Here is a 19,887-nt window from a genome sequence, read left to right on the forward strand (position 1 = left end):
TCTTTGTTTATTAATTGCTTGAACGATAAAACATATCTTTTTTAAAAGTTCAAAGTGATATTTATGTAAAACCTCAAGCAGTAGACCAAAGCGTTCTGTAAAACTGCTGGGGGAGCATAGGTTTATTGTAAAAGATTTATAAAAAAGAATGAACAAAATTAATGGTTTCTATGTATATCACATTCGCATCTCCCCCGCCTGGATTCCTCTTCTTAGTCGTAACGCAAGGAACGATCGCTCCTTCCACTGCGGTTTGACATTCTGGAAGACAAAGTAGGCACAGTGTTATTCAACACTCTAGATTATGCACAAATGTGATAATGAGAAGTCCTATTTCTTTATCAAATGAAGGGATTCATGGTTCTATCACTTCTCTCCGAGGTTGGCATTTAGGGTATAAATGAAGGTTGTATGTTAAGACAAAAGTAATAACATATTGAAAAATTCAATGAATGTAAAGAACTAAACTGAGAAAGAGCGGACACTACCACAGACAACGAAGGTTGCACAAAAAAGATATTTCTCACTAACTGAAACAGCGTTATCGCTAACCCAAAAATTCGAATACCATCACCATCCCTAAAAAAGGGCAACATAACCAGGACAAGAAAAGGAGCTCGAGACAGATCATGCAAAACCAGCTCACTTCATTCAGACAAATGAATTGTTTTCGGAAAAAAAACGAATCCACCACACCAAGCAATTACATCGGATGAAGGTACTCACTAGCGCACAAGCTTCAATTAGCTGATGAGAAATGGAACAGAACTTGGGTTAATCTTTTCATCTCCATTCTTGTTGAGGCCCTCCTTTCCTACCGTGAGTGCCCTTGAGACAACAACCCACTTGGGAAGAGCTATTTCTTACCTGTCGGGAGATATTCTATCCCGAGAATAGCGCTCGTATCGGTTCCGGGGACTACGCTCGGGTGACCTCGAGCTATCACGGCGGTATCTACTAGCGCTTCCAGTGGGTGACGGATAATAGTCGTCACTGTGAGGAGGGGAGGGCGAATATCCGCGAGGTCCAGGGGATCGTCGGCCCAATGGGGCTGGTCGTACATCAGGGGGAATGTAAGGCATATACGGGGGAGGTTGTGGCGCCGCGGCCATTGTCATCATAGTTGGTAGCATGGGGAGGGGAGGTAAATCGGGAAGTGATGCAGGCCCACCGGATGCACCGCCATGAGGGTCATTGTGGGTGGAGCTGGCACTGGAGCCGTTGCCGTTGGTGTAAACTGGAGAGAGGGAAGAAATGGAGGTTAATCATGGATTGATCATGTTTCAAAAACGGGAAGCATCACGGTGAATCCAAGTTGAAAAAGAAGTGCACTCGTCATAAAAAGCAACCCAAACCATGGTCGGCTCAAAGGCCGTCCATCCATTCATGAAACACTGTAGCTGTGGACCCGTCACCATCTGTGAGAATAGAGGGTGTATGGAAACATTTGGACGCAATGTTAAGAATAAAAATCAAAAAAAGAGGTTTTTGCTCAACTGCGGTGAAACTCATTATAATATGACTCTACTTTAGTATACGTAGGGAGTTAGTTATACGAGGTGAGGTGTCGCAAAAAGAGTTATTTTTCCAAAGCTAACCCCTTGCAGGAGATAATTGACTCTGATTCATGTGGCATGGATATGTCATTTGACGCTTGATCTGGTCCACACTTTTACTTCGATATTGCTTGCCAATGTTAGGAATGGTTGACGACAACATTTTGTCATAAAAATCAGCAAGCGTGACTTTTTCGGATTTGCTCGAGTCTAACGGATTTGCCTTGGAGCTCCCTGGCAAATCTATTGAGTCATCCACCAACTTTGTTTTTTTAATAGGTATTTTTTCGAGGGTATGGTTTTTGTCAGGAGCCAAAGAGGTGGTTTTTGCAAGCAGATAATCACTTTCAATGCTCTCAAAGCACTTGCCGTTATTGTCGTTTCCATTCTCCAAGGCGAAAGAGACTACCTTATTTCCCTTGATAGCACCTGCGAAAAACGGTTGATTGATTCAAGGCCATAAGATGGGATGAAAATCACCCTTTGACTGGCTCAGATATGACTACTAAAGGTTCAGAATAAATGTGACAAACAACGTGAAGATTGCCATCCGTCTTACCAGGTTCATGTTTGGGTTGTGAGGATCGAGAAATCTTTTCGATAGTTTCCTTCAAGCTCATATTTTCCTCTTGGAGTTGCGTGATCTCGAACTCTTTCTCCACCATTTTGCTTTCGACCGTGGTCAAACGCGTTCGCAGGGTTTGGAGTTCGGATTGAGCCTCGGCCGAGCGACGCGATTCCTGGCGAACTGTCACCCAGCTCTCGTGTTGCTTCTTCTCCAGGTTGGCGTTCTGAGCCTTCAAACTCCGTTCCTGTTCCTCCATCTCGGCCCGCAAGGTCTTCAACTGGCTTTGGTAGGAATCCACCTCGTTTTGAAGGAGCATGATCTGCTTGGACGCCGATTGACTGGAGAACTCGGTGTCGTTTAAGCGGTTGGCGGTCATGCCCAATTGCTTCTGAAGTTCACCCTCTCGCTGATTGAAATAGTTGGTGAGCACCTCGAGCTTCTTGCCCAGTTCGGTCTTCTCCTTCAACGAGTTCTCTTTTGATTTTCGAGCGTTTTCCAGTTCCTGTTTCTGCTCAAAAAGCTGTGTCTCGAAATCTTCTTTGGCCGTTTCAGCCTGGACTAGTTGCTCCGACAATTTCTCGCAAGCTGCCTGAGCCTTTCGCAAATCCACTTGAAGCTGGGCCATATCTTGGATGGCATTGAAATCGGGCAAGATATTCATATCAGAGTCCACCACTACAAGCAAAAGTGATCAATTCATATACAGCCATAACAATCGACCAGTTTAACTGAGGGAGCAATTATTCTTACAAGGATCTTCGCAGTCCCATCCATCGCCTTCGTTGTCATTGTCTACATCCCCATTGCCTTGCAACTTGGAGCTCTTTTGATTATTGTTTGAAGTAGAGGCTGTGAGAGTCTTGAGTTGTTCCACGGTAAGTTGAAGCACCTCGATCTCCGTGGACTTTGTCTCCAAATCGGAATCTTTATTTTCGCATTCTTCCTTGATTCGGTACAAGGTTTGCTTCAAGTCCTCTAATTCCGACTTCAGCTTGGCGTTCTCCTCGCTGGACTCTTCCGAGTTCGACACTCGCTTGGCCAGCTCATCACGTTCTTGGGTCATCTTGGTCAGCTGTAACTTGGCATTAGCCGTGTCAGCCCGTTGCTTTCTCAAATCTTGGGTCTTTTCCTTCAACTGAAATTGCAAAACCAAAACTGCTTCAAAACCAAGATTTCAACCGCATCCTGCAAATAATCATATTTCTACCTCGGATTCACGTTTCTTGATCTTGGCCTCGTATTTCCCGACAGCTTCTTGTTGAGATGACAATTGCCGCCGCAGAGTGTCAATAGCCGTGGTAATGTCGATATCAAGACCTCCTTTGGCTTGATTCCTTTTCTTCTCGTCCAAACATTCTTGAACGATCGACTCTGATTCCGTCAGTTCTTGCTGAGCGCGATCGTACATCAATCGGAGGTTGGCCAGGTCCTCTTCGGTTTTAACTTTTTCTTGCACCGCATTATCCTTTTCCGATTGGAGTTCCAAGACTCTTTCCTTTGAGCGAGCCATTTCTTCCTAAAGACGATAACTTGAAAGTGAAAAGGAACTCATTTTTGTAGGGATGAAATATTTTCTCACCCTAATTGTAACCAATTCATTCAGAAGCTCCGCTGGGGGTTCATTGGTTACGATTTTAACGGGCTCGAGTTCAGAAATGCCGCCGTTCTTTAGGAACGTTTCAGCCTCGCGTTTAATGATTAGACTCTCATTTCGCACTTGATTCAACTCTTTCTCAAGACTCGCAAGTTTGGTCTTGAGGGAACCTTCTTTCGAAGACTTCTCCATTGCCAAAGCCGTGACAAATAATATAACAAAAAGAACCACCAGGACCGATGCGATGACCAAAGCATTAGTAGAGAGGCGGGAAGATGATCCCGGGCGACTCAAAACGGATGTTAAAAACTCTGGGAGCTGGGCACAAGAAAAAAAGGTTACTTTCAGGAGACTCTAAAATTTGTGGGCAATTGTTTGCACTTACGAACGAGTTGGATTCTTCAATGTAATGTTCCACAGTTTCAGCAAAGTCGCCTTTGGTTTCCTCCATCTCAACAGGTTCTTGTGGGGAAGGATCAACTTCTTCTCGAACTTTAGAGGAGTCATCGATCGCTTGAACAAATGCAGGAACATCTTCTTTCACGTCAAGTGGAGCTGGAGTGGTGGTGGTGGTTTTTTCATCATGAGATTCAAAACCCCAGAAGTTCGGGTTGGGATCAGGTTCCGGAGTACCCGTTGTTTCTTCAACCTCGCCCGGCTGAGCGGATTCGTGGCTCTTTTCCTCATTGAGCACCTCTGTAAAAGAAATTAAAGCTTATTCTTAATTCTGCTAGTACGAGGCATTCGGGATAAGTTAGTCGTAAAGGAAATCACGAATTTGAGTTAGGTGCAAGGTTACGAGGAATGTGGAAATAGAGTTTTTTAGTGAACAATACAATACATCAGAAGGGAAATCAGGGATTTAGGAGAAAAGAATAGCAAATCGAGTCACTTCAACCAGAAGACCAAAGTCTCACACAATAAACCAAAGCAAAGCAATCACCAGTCCAAATCATTCCAAAATTGGAATATCTAGGTAAGCATTTATACCTGGAGGACTCTCTGTTGAATATTCGTTCGGATCATGAAATCGGATCTCTTCGTAGTTCAATGAGTTTGGAACTTCGTAATTCTCGGGGACTGACGGCACTTCTGCTCTGTCGGGATTGTTTTGCACCTCTAGCTTTTGCTCATCCGAATAGTCATTTATTGGATCGGGTTCATCCTTGTTGTTGGTATTTTTGTCATCTTCAAGGACATCGGGTGACGGCGTAGAGGGCTCACTTGAGCCAAAAATGGACCCAAAAAATCCTCCTCCACTCTCATGGGACGGTTCAGCGTCCTCTTGGACGTTTTCTTGACGATCTAGTGGGACAGGTTCTTCCGTAGTACCCTGGCCATATTCGAGAGATTCGTCATGTTCATCTTTGTCACTTCGCTCTTGTTGAATATCGGCAGCATCCAACGACTCCTCAGGGTCTTCTGGCTTTTCTGCCTCGGTTGCTGTATTTTCTGGTAATCCAATGTTGTCGGGATGGTCGTTTGGCTTCAGATGATCTAAGTCTCCTGTGGATGCTCCAGGTTTATCGTCTTGTGGTTCTTGATTGTCTTCCTGTGCAACAGGAATATCAGAGTCTTCTTCCTGTGCGTCAGAAATGACATCATTTTCTTCATTTGTAACAGAAATACTAGGGTTTTCTTCGTTTGAAGCGGGGATATTACTGGGTGCTTCTTGGGTGTCTGGATTGTTATTCAAACTGTGTAATGTTTTAGAAATACCCGGCGATTTCTTTTCAGGAGTATCATGTTGATCATTATCAAGGGGCTGGAGTGTCTCAGGTTGCTCGTCTGTCTCAGAGACTTGATCTTGAGCTACCGTTGAGGGAAGTTGCTCATCAGGGGCTTCAGGGGTTGCCTCCTTTTGTTCTCGAGAAGCAGTAGAATCAAATTCCTCAAGGTCTTCCATATTTCCGTCGTCGGAATTTGGTGGAACTTTTAGAGTTTCTTGATCGAGGTTGGTATCTGGCTTCAAACCGTCAAGTACTTCAGGTTCTTTGTCATTGTCTAAACTTTGAGGTGTGGTTGATTCCAGATTAGCTTGCGAGGCATCATTAACTTGTTTCTTTATTTTCTCAATTTGGTTTTTCTCAAGCTCGAGTCTCTTGGCTTCTTCCTTTTCGAGACGTGCCTTGTCAACAGCATGATTATCGTCAACAGGATGGTTCTCTTCATCCCGAAGTTGACTTTGAATGAACTGTTTACGTTTCTCAAGATCGATCTCATTTTCTTCTTCTGGATCGATATCCTCCTCCTCCTCCTCTTCATGCTTCTCCTCATCGGTGACAAAACCATCATCTAACGAGTCCTGGTTGGCGTTTTCAACTTGCGGCTCTGACAAACTCGAAACCTCATTTGTTTCTTCGGCGGATGTAGGGTTGTGGTCATCTTGATTGTATTCGTTAGTCGGCATTTGATTGGGTGTGGCCGAGGGTTTGATTGGTTCTTGCAAAATATCGAGAGCCGGTGTGGCGAGAGGGGTTGGCGAGTCATCCTGCAAAGGCGGGCTTTCGGGTGTCTGAGATAGATCCACCTTCGGAGGCGTGGTTGGCTGGCCATCACTCTTCAAATCAATGGACCTAATAGCCTCGGTGGACTGAGCCTCGACAGTTTGAGAACTGAGCGAACCGGTCACATCGGGTGTCGCTTGAAGAGTTTCCAATGTTTCTGACGCTCTCGATTTGGTCTGTGTAGGCTTGATATCGGGAACAGAGGTTTGAGCCGACTTGATCGGCTCTTGATTGATCGATTGGACCGGTTCATCGAAGTAAATGGTGGTGCCATCGACTACATCGTAATTGGACTGAACTGGATCGGTGGGAACAGTTTCGGCTGAAACGGAAGAGAAAAGGGACATGGAGGCCAACGAGGGGAATTCGGTGGACGTGGACGACCCATCTCGACCATTCTTGGTCATGGATCCGGCTTCTAGCACGAAGTCTCCATTGGCATTGGCGTACGTGGACTTGATGCGTTCAAATTCCATGTCTTCGGCCGACAAAGACACTTGTGAGGCATGGGCCCCCATGGAGGGCACCATGTCCGAGGACGAAATGGAGGACACGATTTCGGCCGAAGGAGAGGAAGAGGACTCACCTGAAACAGGGGTGGGGACAGAGGAAACAGGATCGGACTGGTTAACTACGGAGGGCGAGGGTTCACTCGATTCGGGATGGGGAACTTGGGGGTCGTCCGTATTCACTTCAAAGGGCAAGTCTCGAATCAGAACCTTGGTCTCTTGGATGTGCCGTTTATTCACATATCCACGACGGCCTTGGATCTAGAAATCAACACGCACATGCCGTAAACGTACATGTCAGGAGATACACATCTGGCCAGAACCAGGGCTGGCTGGTCTTCATCTTACCTCAACTCCCCAAAGATCTAAATCTTGACCCGCTTCTTTGGACAATATCTTAACGGGCAAATCGCTATTGAACGAGAGCATTTCGGGCGATTTAGCATGGTAACGCAGGATGGTCCGGCCTTCGGACACGACCTCTGCAAGGTAAAAACAAAGGTCAATACTTGTCGGCCCAATCGTAGCTCAGTGCCTATGAAATGATGGTTCAAGGTCGGCCCTTCAACTCACGCTGGCATTGTTCATCCCCACATCTTCGCAGATTCGAGAGAGCCTGGTTCGATTCCAGACACAAGACCAAGGTCAAAACAGTCCACAAAAGACACCGAAGAGTCGCCATGGTGAGGGTCAGGGCGGGAGGCGTGGCCCACGGGCACTAGAACATGATCCGCCACACACGGAAGAAACACTCCAGGACGATGGGCCGTCTTACTACTTGTCAGGGTGAGACCAACAAAAAAGACGAAGGGACGATCTAGTCAACGTCAAACGTGACTCGGTGGGATCGGAGTAAACGCCCAAAAACAAGATCAGATTTGCAGAATGATTCTCGGGAATATTTTGATTCGTTGTCGAAGCAGACTCTGATGTGTGGCTCATCCCATTCCCGTCAAGGTTGACACAATACAGAAATTCCCTCTCTAATGTTAGGGTTTCTTGGTCACGACAAAATGACCGGCCGACCTTCGCCAGGCAGAGAGGCTAGATTTTCTTGGGGACGACGAGTGACCAGCTGGGACTTTGCCACCACGTCACTGAAGGTGATCCAAGGCAGGGTGAGAGAAATAGTAGATGAGAAATCATTCAGACAGGTGAGACTTAATCAGTCAAAATGAAAATTCACTATCGGTAGTTTCAAGTTCCAAAAGGGTCAGAAAGTGCCATCGTCAACTTGATAATAGTCAATCATTTCATGTGTATGTCGCGAATAAGGGGTTCGGCCAAAGATTTTGAGCGGAATCTTTTTATCACTTTACCAAGTTGACAGCCAATTCATGCAAGAATAGCTTTTCTATCTAATACCACAATTGTCAACCAGTTCCCTATTCACTATTTAGCAATACGAGCGACTCGGTCACCCTGTTGAATATTGAGGCAGCTGTTACTGTTCTCTCTCGATCCGTGTGTATGTGTGTATGTCAGTGTTTTGTTATTAGTCGCCATTAGCGCTGTTGTTTCGCTCCTAACGTGAAGGAGAGAGGAGCCCGCTGAAAGAAGGAATTCATCCGAATTCCCCATTTCGGACCCGTCCACTTCTCTGGCCAATGTTCAAACAGGGTTTAGCCATCTTTCGCAAGTAATCGCCCATAACTTAAGCGTCCTTGTTCCTCTTTCTGATCTGTTATGGATTTGCTCTGGCAGGTACGCCGTTTCCGTGATCGTACCCACCGTCGTTTTTGGATCCATTGCTTGGGATTTTAACCGCACCCAGCGGTGGAAGAGGAATCAAATCGAATTTGACGAGTCCCAAAAAATCGCCAATCAGTAACGAGTCATCATGGTACGCCTCAGTTTGTTGCGATCCATGGGGAAATTCCATCCTCGATCCGTGCAGGCCGAGGTCAATCCCTCGGTACCGAAGTTGGCTATTCAAGTTTTGGCCACGTTTGGCCTCATGGGTGCTGGCATTTACTTGAACCAGCAGAACTTCAACCGCCACACCCGATTCCGAGATTCGAGCGCTCTCTACGGAGGCATCAATCCGGATCCGGAAAATAACCCCTCTTGGGGCGACAAAGATTACAAATGGAAGTTCACTGTCGCTTAGAAGGCCATGGAAGGTCAATTATAGTCGGGGCTAAATAATAAAAAGTATCATTGTGTCGAAGACTTGTCTCAATTGATTTTACTTTTGAAGAACTGGCTCAAAAGGGGCAGACATTGAGGGAAACGATTCACGTGTTGAACGTGCTCCTGGATCCAGGCCGGTAATTGTCCTTGAATGTGGGGCGTTTGATAGCGTTGGTCCAGGAGTAGAATGCTGGCATAATCGTCTTTATGCCGAATAGCCCGTCCAATCGATTGGTTCACGGCTTTCATGCACAAATTCTCGTAATGAACTTGACCGCCCGTGCGGCCTTGGTCCGTAGGGGCTACGGTCTGATCCAAGTATTTCATCTTTTCTTTCAACTCCAGGGAATGGGCATTAGGAAATGGTAAACCCACCATGATCACGCATCGACCTAGGTGGTCGTTGAAGTTTATACCTTCGCTCATCTTGCCACCCACCACGCTGAACAAGAGTGCCCCTTTGACACAATGGAGGGAATAATCCCGCAGGACCTTGTCCATCAAGTCGCTCCGTTTCGGTTCGCGGAATACTTTCTTCTTCACGGCCAGTTTCTCGATGTAGCCCATTTTAGTAAAATAGCCGAACACTTTGCTCTCGTAGTCATACGAAGGGAAGAAACACACCACGCCTCCGGGGATGATGTTGATGGCGTTGCGAAGAATTCGGTAAAGTTCGTCCAAGACTTCACTCCGGTCTCGATGTCCATATCGGAAGTCCAAAGGCAAACCCGACGGACCATGGACCAACGTCAGGGGCAAGATCTTGTCTCTTGAGATCACGTGTCCACAGGAGAAATGCTGGATTCGCGCCAGAGAAGCTCCCGCGTTGACAAACAGTTGATCTCGGAACTCGGAGATTGGTTGCATCGTTCCACCTGCCACAATGACGGAATGGCATTGATCCACTAAATCTTTGAACTGACTGGCAGGATTTAACAGACAGTACTTGATCGAGCTTTTAGCCAGTGTATTCTGCGAGTTTACTAAAATCCGAGCCTCATTTGACATGTGTACGAGGGATCTTAGGAATTCTGCAATGAAGTTCAAAGGGGAGCGTGTAGATTTGGGTGGGGTCGCTTTGTCGGCTGCCATGTCGAGGTTTTCAGTCTGGCCCGTATTTTCCACTCCTTTTGGACATTTCTTGACCGAGCTCAAAAAAGCTTGCAGACCCTTCTTGACTTCGGGTTGGTTGGACTTTTTCGGGGCATTTTGGAATTTCTCGGCAAAGCCGTGAAGCTTTTGTCCAATCTTGCTTTTCCCTACGTACTTGACTAATTTAAAAATGTTCATATTGTAGATCTCGGCTTCATTTAGAAGTTCATACGTCTCTATCAGTCTGGGATTGGCCTTGATTTCCTGATTCACATCCCCACTTACTTTCCCACCCAATACCTTTATCAAATTAGCCAAGACGAAGATCAATTGCTTGATGTAAAGCAGATTCTTAGCCTTCAACCTTGACCGGTATCGCTCCATATAATTTTGCAATTGCTTGTGAGCCTCCTTGAATTGGGTACCGGAAATCTCGATACTGTGAATGTGAGCGATCGTGTCCAAGAGATTGTGAGCCTCGTCCACTATCACGATGGAATTTTTGATGGAAATGCCTAAGGCATCTCGAGTGGGTTTGTGAAGCAACGAGTTATAAGGCAATACCACAATTTGGGCATCTTCAATGGCCATTCGACTGGAGTAGTACGGACATGCCTTGATGAGTTTGCCTTGAGCCAGGGTGTCTTCAATATCCATCACTTGGAGAAGGCTTTGGTCTCGGAGTAGGGCGATGTTCTTTTGTTTAAAGAAGGGACAGCCGCCAGGTCCCTTGGACTTTTTGGGGTTGGTTTCTTTCCGAGCGTGTTGCGTGGTTTTCTTCTTCTGTAAATCTAGGCATCTAATAATTACAAAAAGTCAGAAATTTGAGCATAAATCTTCAAGGTTTCCAAAGGCACACACGTCAAATTCTTACCTCTCATTGACTAGAGCATTGGTGGGAAGATTTTTCACCTCAGGATTAACACACGTGACTTGTCGAGAAGCCAACGACACCAAACGAATATCCTCTTTGAACGGACTCTTCTGCACTTCCTTTACAAACTGAGTGAGCTGAGAATGCGTCCTCGAGCAATAGAAAATCTATTAAAAAAATAAGCCATTGACATTCACCATGCACATCATCTCATACCACACCTGCCCCCTTCAGCAAGTCATTTTGTCTTTCAGATAATAATGCTTGCTTTTAAATGGAAAGTTCAGAATGCCGTCTCTAAGATGTGGATGAGTCTCGGCAATAATCATACGTTGACTTCAGGCCGTTGTCAAGCATATTGGAGCAGTTTTGCGCACTTCTAGTTGACACGACAATGGAGGACTATTTTATCTTTGCCGGAAATGTTCTTGTAAGAAATTGCGCTATTTGATGCCAACAAAAGCACCGAGCGAGAGGCAAAATTTTGATAATATCAGAAGCAAGAAGACTGATCTGGCAGTCCCTAAATTTCGATAATTTTTTTATGCAGTTTCATGAGCTTTGATTTCTCACATTATTTTAAGAAATTGTGGAACAGGTGAACGACAACATATGCTATCAAACAAACTAAATCGGTTGGAAAGTTCGCTAATACTCGAATTGTGATCAAGGTGCATGAATCTAAGATCATAGTCTAACGCTCAATTTCTTTGTTCAATATCTCACCCTCTTGGAAAAATCCGGCTTTTCCTCAATGTCCACCTGATTGGAGTCCCCTTCTTCCCCTTCGTCCTCGCTCAGATATTCGTCCACAATGACAGCCTCTTCTTCCTCATCAAAAACCTGGTCGCCGTTTCCACTACACGAGGCCAACTCTCGCTTGACGGCCTCTCGAATCTCTTGAAGATCCCGGAACAATTCGTCAAACTCCGAGTTTGCTGTCTGAACCGATTCTTTGGGAACAATAACCTTGCGTCGACGTTTGAGTTCGCGAATTTTCTCTTCCTTAGCCTCAATGGCTTCCAACTCCATTTTGAGCCAACGGAGGTCATTTTGCCGTTCCCGTTTCCGCGTTTCCACCGTGATCCAATCCTCCTCGTGCTCGTCTTCTCCTTGAACCAGATCGAGATCCTGATGGATTTGCTTTATCCGCTGGACGAGCAAATCTTTCCTGTGACTTTCGGTTTGATTGAACCATGTGAGTGCACCGCAAATGAGACTCATAGATTTACCCGTGCCCGTGGGGCTTTCAAAAATACCGAATCCCCCTTGATCCAACACTTGATACAGTTGACGCATAAACGCCTTCTGGATATCATAGGGTGGGAACGGGAAGGGAAAAGTCACGTCCATGATGCATTTACGATTTCGTGCAAGTCTTTGATTTTGTTGTTGCCCATGTGATTGTTGAATTGTTGCCGCCAGATTGGAAGTCCAAAAGGGTGACTGACGAGCCAAGCATGGTATGAAAAACTGTTCATCTAGAGATACCCTTGTCTGGATGATTTGTTGGCGTCAAATGTGGACGCTAAAAGGTAAAAGAATCATTCAGTGGTAATTTCAAATCCACTTTAAGACTCCCGAGGTATGCCTTTCAATTCAACATGATTACGCTGATCAATCATAACCACGTTTCGTCACATTGACCTCGATCAACAACTTGAACTGTCATGTGTATGTAGCGTATGTGGCCATGTGATTTAGCAAACAATTCAAAGAACACCCAAGGCTTAGTATGTGAAAATTTGTTTAATACAAAGAAAATCGAGCCACCTAGTCATGCAATCGTTATTCAGGAGTGTGTGGATGGGTCGTAACCTCACAAGCGGTGCCTTGATTAGAAGATTTGGCGATCAAGGTCTTGAGCCTCCCGTTAGTTCCCAATTACTGGATTTGAGGCGTGAAAGAAAGAATGTGCAACGGCGCATAACCCACCTCAAAAATACCACGTTATATCCAAAGAAGCGGGTGGAATCCCCCGTTTCTTTGTATATTGCTTCTCGTCGACAATCGATCGGCTCGTTTCCACCGGGATTAGGATCAGCCACAAATAAGCCGGATATGCGAGAGATGTACCGGGATTTTTATGCCGATTGGCAAACCTTGAGTGCCGAGCAAAAGATGTCGTACATCGAGCAGGCTCGGGAGAACAAGGCTTACAACTTCCAAGAGCTCAAACGTTGGCATGAGGCCCATGGGAAGACGGAGAAAGCCGTCAAGTTAACCGAGCTTGAACGCACACTTCGGGATCTCAAAACGAGACTAAAGACACATGTTCCATCTGAATAACAATGATACTGTAATATTAATAGGTAGTTGTATTCATGTTTATCTGACAATGACAAGTATGTATTGTGATTCCACATATTTTGGATAACACGTTGATGTATGTTTGGGGGTTTGTTCAAATTGAGGTCCTAGAGGACCAGCCACACCTCCTGAAATGAAAAAAAAAGGTCATTAGCTTGGCTCCAAATTTTGGCAGAGTGTTAGTTACCTGGCTGGACATTCACAAACAAATACAAGCGTACTGTTGTTAGCAAGTCTCAAAGTAAAAACACACGTCGTGTCCACAGTTCAAAGGGATAAAACAAGGGAACCACTGTACGGTGGTCAAAGGTGCGACCAATTAAACCACGATAGACACTCTCGCTCACGTTAGTTTCCTCGAATTCCAAGTAGACGTGGTTCCCTTGAGCCTGACATTCGGTCACGGGACCGAAATCCTCAGCTCGCGATCGAATATCGCTCAAGATGTCTGAAAAGGGCAGAAGCACGTCAGAGAACATGTCTTTTGGACTTCTGGCCCACATTCCTTTCGAATCAAAATGTTTTCGCATCGGCGACGAGAGCATTCTCACTCTCGGGTTGATGGTCAGTAACGTTAGCCTGGGCAAAGAAACTAACAAACTATCGGTCATTGAGAAGGTTCAAGAGCAGAAATGAGTTTGATTACTTCGTCGACAACTACTGCATTTCCCGGCCTTTCGTCTACGAAGGTCAACACACATCACAGCACTTAGTCATGACCAGGGCCACGCAAATCCTTGACTTTAAGGCCTAGATTCTTTCTCCATTTCGCATTCTTACCTGTTATTTCGCTCTCGGATACACCTTGCTTATCCTTGAGGATGTCGGTTAACATTAGGATATTTGATGGTAAAAGTACCATCTCCTTGATCTTGGGCATCGTTCTAAACATTAAAAAGTCATGCTGCAGGGCTTGATGGGACGAGATCCTCGTGTCAGGATCGTCGTCCAAGCATCGGGTAATCAAATCCTTGACCGCCTCGTACAAAGCTTCTTGATGGTGGTCAGATAAGCGCATCTCCGCCTCACCAATCCGCATCTCCATCACTTGAGCGGGTCGCAATACATTCACTAACTTATCACCAGCCCGGATCAATTTGGATCCGGTGACCATTTCGAAGAGTAAGCATCCAAATGACCACATGTCCACGGCCTCTGTGGGAACAATTGGGGGTGGAGGACGCGATGGAGGAGGCGGAAGCATCATCCGGCCAAAGCCCATGGCGGCTGATTGGCGACGAGGCTGCCGCCAACTGTTCGATTCACAACTCGGACTGCCGCCGGGAAGACCCATGTAAATGGTCGAATGACGACGAGATTGAAGTAACGGTGTGCTACTTCCATTGGTCTCACTCGTGGAGAGATCGGACGTGCTTGTTTTGATGGAAGAACAGAGGGCTCGATCCAAAGTGTCGGGTGGAATGTCTGGGATCATGGAGGGAAGCACATGAGAATTGGGAGGCCCATCTGTGGGTGAGGTACATGGAGGTGAGATCTCCGAGGTGGTGAAGATCCCACTAGATTCGGACGGCCATAGCTCTTTGGCTTTGGCCACCTCATTTGATGGCACTCTGCCGTTTTCAGATAAACGATTGAGCTCCCCGAATGTGCCTTGGAGTTTGCGCTTTCTCTGCCTTTTCAAATTATCCTTGTAGGCGTTCCACTTCGCAGCTTCCGGGGCTTGATAACCTGCAATGAAAATCCGGGAGACAGAATTAGGTACCTAGATCAAAGCCTTTTTTTGGTGCTTTTTCACGGGTTACTTTTCGTTTGTATTTGGTGCAAATCAAGCTCGGAGGTGTGGAACGTAAGTCCAAAGTCGAGTAATTTGAAGCAGCCTTCATTTGCGCTCCACATGATATTCGCCGGCTTCAGATCCGCGTGAACAAATTGAGAGGAATGTAGCGAGCAGAGCGACCTTAAAAACAGTCATAAATCACCAAAGGTTAAGTAAGTCTTCAACGACAAAGACATATGACAATTGGCCCTTACGTCAAGATGTCTCGAGCAAATTTTTGTAACGTCCAAGGCGACAGGCCTCGTCGGTCGTTTTTGAAGATCACTTGCCGTATGTTGCAATGGAGCAACTCCATCACCTGACAGTGAAGGCCCTTGAAGTCGTGGAAGCCAAACGAAGTGACTAGTCAAGATAGAGGCATTTCAAGAGGCCCAATGGCAAGATATATCCAGAGGAGAGGCTTACCCAGTTTATGCGCCGGGTCTTTGAACATCTCCAGAATGTATTGCTCTCTTTGGAGAGCCCCTTCGTAGGAACTGCCTCGTTTAAAGAACTTGATGGCCACCCGGCTGTTGTCGCGAACACTGTGAGCCGAGTAAACCACGCAACATCTGTAATCACCAAGACCATGAGCAACAAAGTCAACCCCGCGAGAATCGCATATCCCTCTAGCATAATCTATCTCTTCTCTGACCCACCTGCCTTCGCCTATGAGATCGTCAATTCGATACGAGTTATCGCCATTGTCCGAGAAATCAATCATCTCGCCACTTTCAAACACGGGACGTTCGTCCTCGAGTTCATCGTCTTCCATGATGATGAGGGATCACCGGATTCAATGCCCAAGCGGCTGACTTGATCGATCTGCTCAAGAGTGGCACAGGACCACAGTGTGGTCCACGGACACGCACGCAACCGTTCCAAGGTGAATCCAACCACGTCCCGTCATAGCCCAAGCCCTTCCATGTGATCCTCAATTCCTCTGATTGGATCTTGAACCTGACCAAGCTCTTCAGATCATCGGAGGTCGTCCGGGTCGGTCTGTTTGGGTTGTTTGGGTTGTCATGGGAATGGAACGAACAAATGGAACTATCAAGGTTAGCGGACTGGGCGTGAGAGTGCGAGTACGTCGTGTCAGTAGTGAGCGGTGAGGCATGCCTTTCTTGGATGGGCAGACTTAGGACACTATTGTTCGTCTCGACTAGCATTTGGGGAAGGCTGAACTGGGCCTTGACAGTAGTGAAAGTGCGATCGCTGTGGCCGTTCAAGGCCCCGCTGGAGGATAGAAATGGAGAAAGAGAGTGGTCAGAAATTGTTGTTTTCCATGAGCGGAGGTAGTGCCCGTAGCGCCCTCTGCTCTGCCTTGTTTGTGGACAGACAAACATGGGGAGCAAGCACAGAGTTACTAGAGTCGTCTGTCTTGGGCATCCTCATCCAATTTTTTTCCAGATAATGGACCGGGTCCAACGTGTTCGTTTCGTACTCCTTACTCTGGTCGAAGAGAAGGAGGTTGTGCCCAAACAACTCAAATTCCCTTGCATAGCAATTAGTTACCACTAGGGACGAGCAAATTGTGTAAAACTATTTTTGTCACTAAAGACCATTTTTTTACACATTTGCACTTTTCACCTTTATATGTACCTTTTTACTCTCATTTTGCACTTTTTTCTACATTTGACCTAAAACTGTTTATTTTGGTTTAAATCAGAACTTTTTGCTTTAGAATTGGTTTCTACATTTGAAATCAAAGGCTGCCTTCAAAATAGAGACATTTGATTTTGAACAATCAATGTCAAATATCAAATTTTGCAGGCCCAAAGTACTTCACTTTTAGTTGAGAAACAAGGGAAAACAAAAATGAAATAAGCCAATTTCAAGTCAAGAGAGAAGTTAAGTAGAGAGCTCGGATAGTTCAGCAGCACCCAAAAACGCAACATAGGTGTCATAATTGTGATGTTTATGATGGGAGCTATCCAAAGATCTACATAGTGAGTATCAATTGGTGCCTAAGCCAGCCGGTACTGGCCTCTTCAGTCTGCCTAGCCAATGTGGGTTTTGGCGCCAACTTTCCGGATCAAGCTCAAGAACACAGTCTTGCCTGTAAATAGAGCTCACTCTATTGCACAATCAATGAGTAGTAGAGCCAACTTCACCCTCATAGATTTGTCTTTAGTGAGCTACTTATCATATCCAGATATATAACAGTCTAGTTCTGGTCATCTTAGCAAATCTGAGCAAGTGGGGGTAAATCAATACAATAGCTGCCTTACTTACTTCCTCCAGGCTAGAAAAATTCCAACTTTTCCCTAGTTAGATCAATGTAAAAACGAAGCATTACTTGATCTAATTCAAAAAAGTTATGTCAATTTGGTCCAAGTTGAGGCTTAATTTGTTTTCGTGTAAAATGCATCTTTTCAAGTTTGAACTACTGTGAAAAATAGGAGAATTTCCCTTCTTTTTTATTCTATTTGCACCTTTTGTTACAATTTGAGGCCTTATACAACTTTTTCTGCACATTTTGGGCCTATTTTGGCATCTCTTTGTCTCTAAAAGACTGCTATTTTGCTCATTTTGCCTGTCCCTAGTTATCACTCCTTCATGGTCTCATGTTTGGCCCTTCAACATTTTAATCACTAAGGTCTATTGTAGACTAGATACTACACCAGGTTATGCAGTAAAAAAGGACCTGGCATAAGTACTCATGATGAACACGTTATAAACATAAATGAGAGGTTGCACACAATCTTTCCGAAACTTGAGGAGCATACTTATGAAAACAGGCCCCATAGATAACTTCATATATGGTTATAGTTTTCTATGACAGGCCCCTTGTTGCTTCTTCTTCTTCAGTCACATGTTCAGTGATGCTTTTTGTATTTGAACAAGTTTTCTTCAACCATCAAACAAGACAAGTTTTGTTATCATCTGGAAAATAAGCACTGAATGCGTTTCGTCATTTGACATGATGGGTTTTCTCGAAATTTCAGCAAGCTATTCCAACCTACATTGAACTCAAGTCAACATGGTGCAATGCTTCAACCATTGTTTGCCACAACCTTTTTACTCCCATGTGCTGCACGTTTTGTCCAGCAAAGTGATCAATAAATCAGATCTGTATAAATCTGTGGGAACAAGAGGGTTCCAGATAGTGCTGGGGCAAGTCCAGGAAAAGTTGGACTTGTAGGAGTTTGCCCTTGAGTGCACACTCAAGTCCAGTAGATTCAAATTTTACAAGCGTTAAATAGCAAAGGCTTTGGATGCTGATGAAACCCCTCCAAGAAGGAATCATAATTGAATGCTTGAGATAAAATTGAAGTGCAGTAGCAACTTTTCCCAATCATTTCAAATCAATCTTCAAGCATTGGTGACATGGCTAATCTAAGAACCAACTTGTTTGCTTCAACACAAGAATTAACAACTGTTTAAGCAACAAAATGATGGTTAATGCTAAATTTGACCAAAAATAAGCAAATGTGAGTAACTTTCCAGGTAAGCAAAAACAAAAAAAAGTCGTTTATAGAACATCTATGAAAGGGTAATCAATTGGTTTATAGTTGAAAATATGCCATTTCATACAGCGTGGATACGTTCATTAATGGCCAACATGGATGGTCCTCAATTATCCTTCTTGAAGGTATAATAGATTTATTCTATTCAAAACACAGAAAAAACTGGAATGTCAGTTTTTTTATATCTGCGCCAGATCACATCAACCTTGGGATATTTTGAGACAATTTATGACATTCCATTGGAATAATATTCATAACCAAAACAAATGAGATACATGTAAACTATTCACTATTACTTGTCCACACCTAGACAATGCAGAGGGCGCTGTCACACGTGCTCCATAACTCAACTTAAATTCTACATGGCGAAAATAAGAAAGCCCAGGTGAGAATCAGGCAAAATGTTTGTTGGCAGAGAGTCATTCCAAGATGAGAACAGGGAAGACAAGGAGGGGCTGCCTTGTTGTTGACTTTGACTTGAACTGCTGTCTCCTCCTGTGCTCCCAGAAACATATTAACGTCAAAACATTCGACCTTCCATCTAACTGAACAACTTCATGAATCATGACCATATGGATTGGATGATACTCGAGGTTACTTTGAAAGAACGTGAAAGACTTGATTTTGATCAATGGAATCAGGGCAGCAATGAGAAAAATCGAGATTGATCGAATTTCTGCCACTTTCTGCCACAAGTAGCTGAAAATGGCAGAAAGTGGCAAAAAATGGCAGGAATTGTTGGAAGGTGGTCAAAAATAGCCGCCGGTGTTTAGGATGGCCGATATTGATTCTAAAAGATGTCAAAGACAATAAGGATCATATGGTTTAGATAAGTTTTTCAAGCGTCCTTTGCTAAAAAGCATATTGATAAAGCATTGGTTGAAATGCAAAATGTTCCTCAAATATTGATATTTATACTGTTTGATGGTTGATTGAATTGATAACAGTATCCATAGACCACTTGCATTATTCAAGGCAAAGATGGGAAAAATCGAGATTGATTGAATTTCTGCCACCTCCTGCCACAAGTGCCCGAAAATGGCAGAAAGTGGCAAAAAATGGGGAAAAAATCCTGGAAGGTGGTCAAAAATGACCGCCAGTGGTTAGAATTCCCAATCTTGATTTTAAAAGGTGTCAAAGACAATAAAGATCATAGGGTTTGAATGAGTTTTTCATGTCTTCTTTGCTAAAAAGCAAATTGGTATAGCATTGGCTGAAATGCAAAATGTTCCTTGAATACTAATATTTAAACAGTTTGATGGTTTGATTGCATTGATAAAAGGATCCATAGACCACTGGCAGTATCCAAGGCCTAGCCACAATAAGTATAGTTCTTTTCATTGTCATCAAAATGGTTATTGAATCCGATATAACTTTTTTAAATGCATTTGTCGTGATTTTGACTTTAGAAAGTCGAGGTCAAATGGCATCTCTGACTCAAATCGATTGAGGTGGAAAACTTCAAACTTGATCACACACCAATGACGTTTAGTGGTT

The 19,887-nt window shown here is 44.6% G+C and overlaps 3 protein-coding genes and 1 long non-coding RNA gene across 8 annotated transcripts; 1 reads left to right on the forward strand and 3 right to left on the reverse strand.

The window, feature by feature from the left end:
* Positions 1 to 93: 93 nt before the first annotated feature.
* Positions 94 to 7,557, reverse strand: LOC131889123 (transport and Golgi organization protein 1-like). 4 transcript variants are annotated; one of them, XR_009374173.1, is made up of 13 exons: positions 7,308 to 7,557; positions 7,083 to 7,216; positions 6,812 to 6,995; positions 4,709 to 6,547; positions 4,104 to 4,414; positions 3,704 to 4,036; positions 3,332 to 3,640; positions 2,875 to 3,259; positions 2,116 to 2,799; positions 1,926 to 1,985; positions 868 to 1,237; positions 647 to 747; positions 94 to 261 (listed from the first exon to the last, which is right to left on the reverse strand). XR_009374173.1 is itself a non-coding variant. In XM_059238133.1 (13 exons), the coding sequence occupies exons 1-12, from the start codon at positions 7,414 to 7,416 to the stop codon at positions 744 to 746; spliced, it is 4,722 nt and encodes a 1,573-aa protein (XP_059094116.1). In that variant the 5' UTR covers positions 7,417 to 7,557; the 3' UTR covers positions 94 to 261; positions 727 to 743. The 4 variants fall into 4 exon arrangements, 3 of the variants coding, with proteins under 3 accessions (XP_059094116.1, XP_059094113.1, XP_059094117.1); XM_059238133.1 differs by having other exon boundaries at positions 727 to 747; XM_059238130.1 differs by lacking the exon at positions 647 to 747 and having other exon boundaries at positions 7,308 to 7,555.
* A 614-nt stretch (positions 7,558 to 8,171) lies between these two features.
* On the forward strand, positions 8,172 to 8,904 carry LOC131887961 (uncharacterized). Its single transcript, XR_009374073.1, has 2 exons — positions 8,172 to 8,373; positions 8,439 to 8,904. It is a non-coding gene; the product is annotated as an uncharacterized LOC131887961 (long non-coding RNA).
* LOC131887958 (ATP-dependent DNA helicase DDX11-like) lies at positions 8,895 to 12,276 on the reverse strand. Its single transcript, XM_059236709.1, has 3 exons — positions 11,560 to 12,276; positions 10,834 to 11,000; positions 8,895 to 10,758 (listed from the first exon to the last, which is right to left on the reverse strand). Exons 1-3 carry the CDS (start codon positions 12,184 to 12,186, stop codon positions 8,913 to 8,915), a joined length of 2,640 nt encoding a protein of 879 aa, XP_059092692.1. The 5' UTR covers positions 12,187 to 12,276; the 3' UTR covers positions 8,895 to 8,912.
* An 857-nt stretch (positions 12,277 to 13,133) lies between these two features.
* On the reverse strand, positions 13,134 to 16,234 carry LOC131887959 (serine/threonine-protein kinase Kist-like). Of its 2 annotated transcripts, none has more exons than XM_059236711.1 (7): positions 15,580 to 16,234; positions 15,347 to 15,492; positions 15,136 to 15,283; positions 14,907 to 15,061; positions 13,924 to 14,832; positions 13,491 to 13,591; positions 13,134 to 13,271 (listed from the first exon to the last, which is right to left on the reverse strand). In XM_059236711.1, exons 1-7 carry the CDS (start codon positions 15,693 to 15,695, stop codon positions 13,251 to 13,253), a joined length of 1,596 nt encoding a protein of 531 aa, XP_059092694.1. In that variant the 5' UTR covers positions 15,696 to 16,234; the 3' UTR covers positions 13,134 to 13,250. The 2 variants fall into 2 exon arrangements, with proteins under 2 accessions (XP_059092694.1, XP_059092693.1); XM_059236710.1 differs by having other exon boundaries at positions 13,331 to 13,591; positions 15,580 to 16,233.
* Positions 16,235 to 19,887: the final 3,653 nt, after the last annotated feature.

Source organism: Tigriopus californicus, chromosome 10 (assembly GCF_007210705.1).
Source record: "Tigriopus californicus strain San Diego chromosome 10, Tcal_SD_v2.1, whole genome shotgun sequence".
Lineage (NCBI taxonomy): Eukaryota > Metazoa > Arthropoda > Copepoda > Harpacticoida > Harpacticidae > Tigriopus > Tigriopus californicus.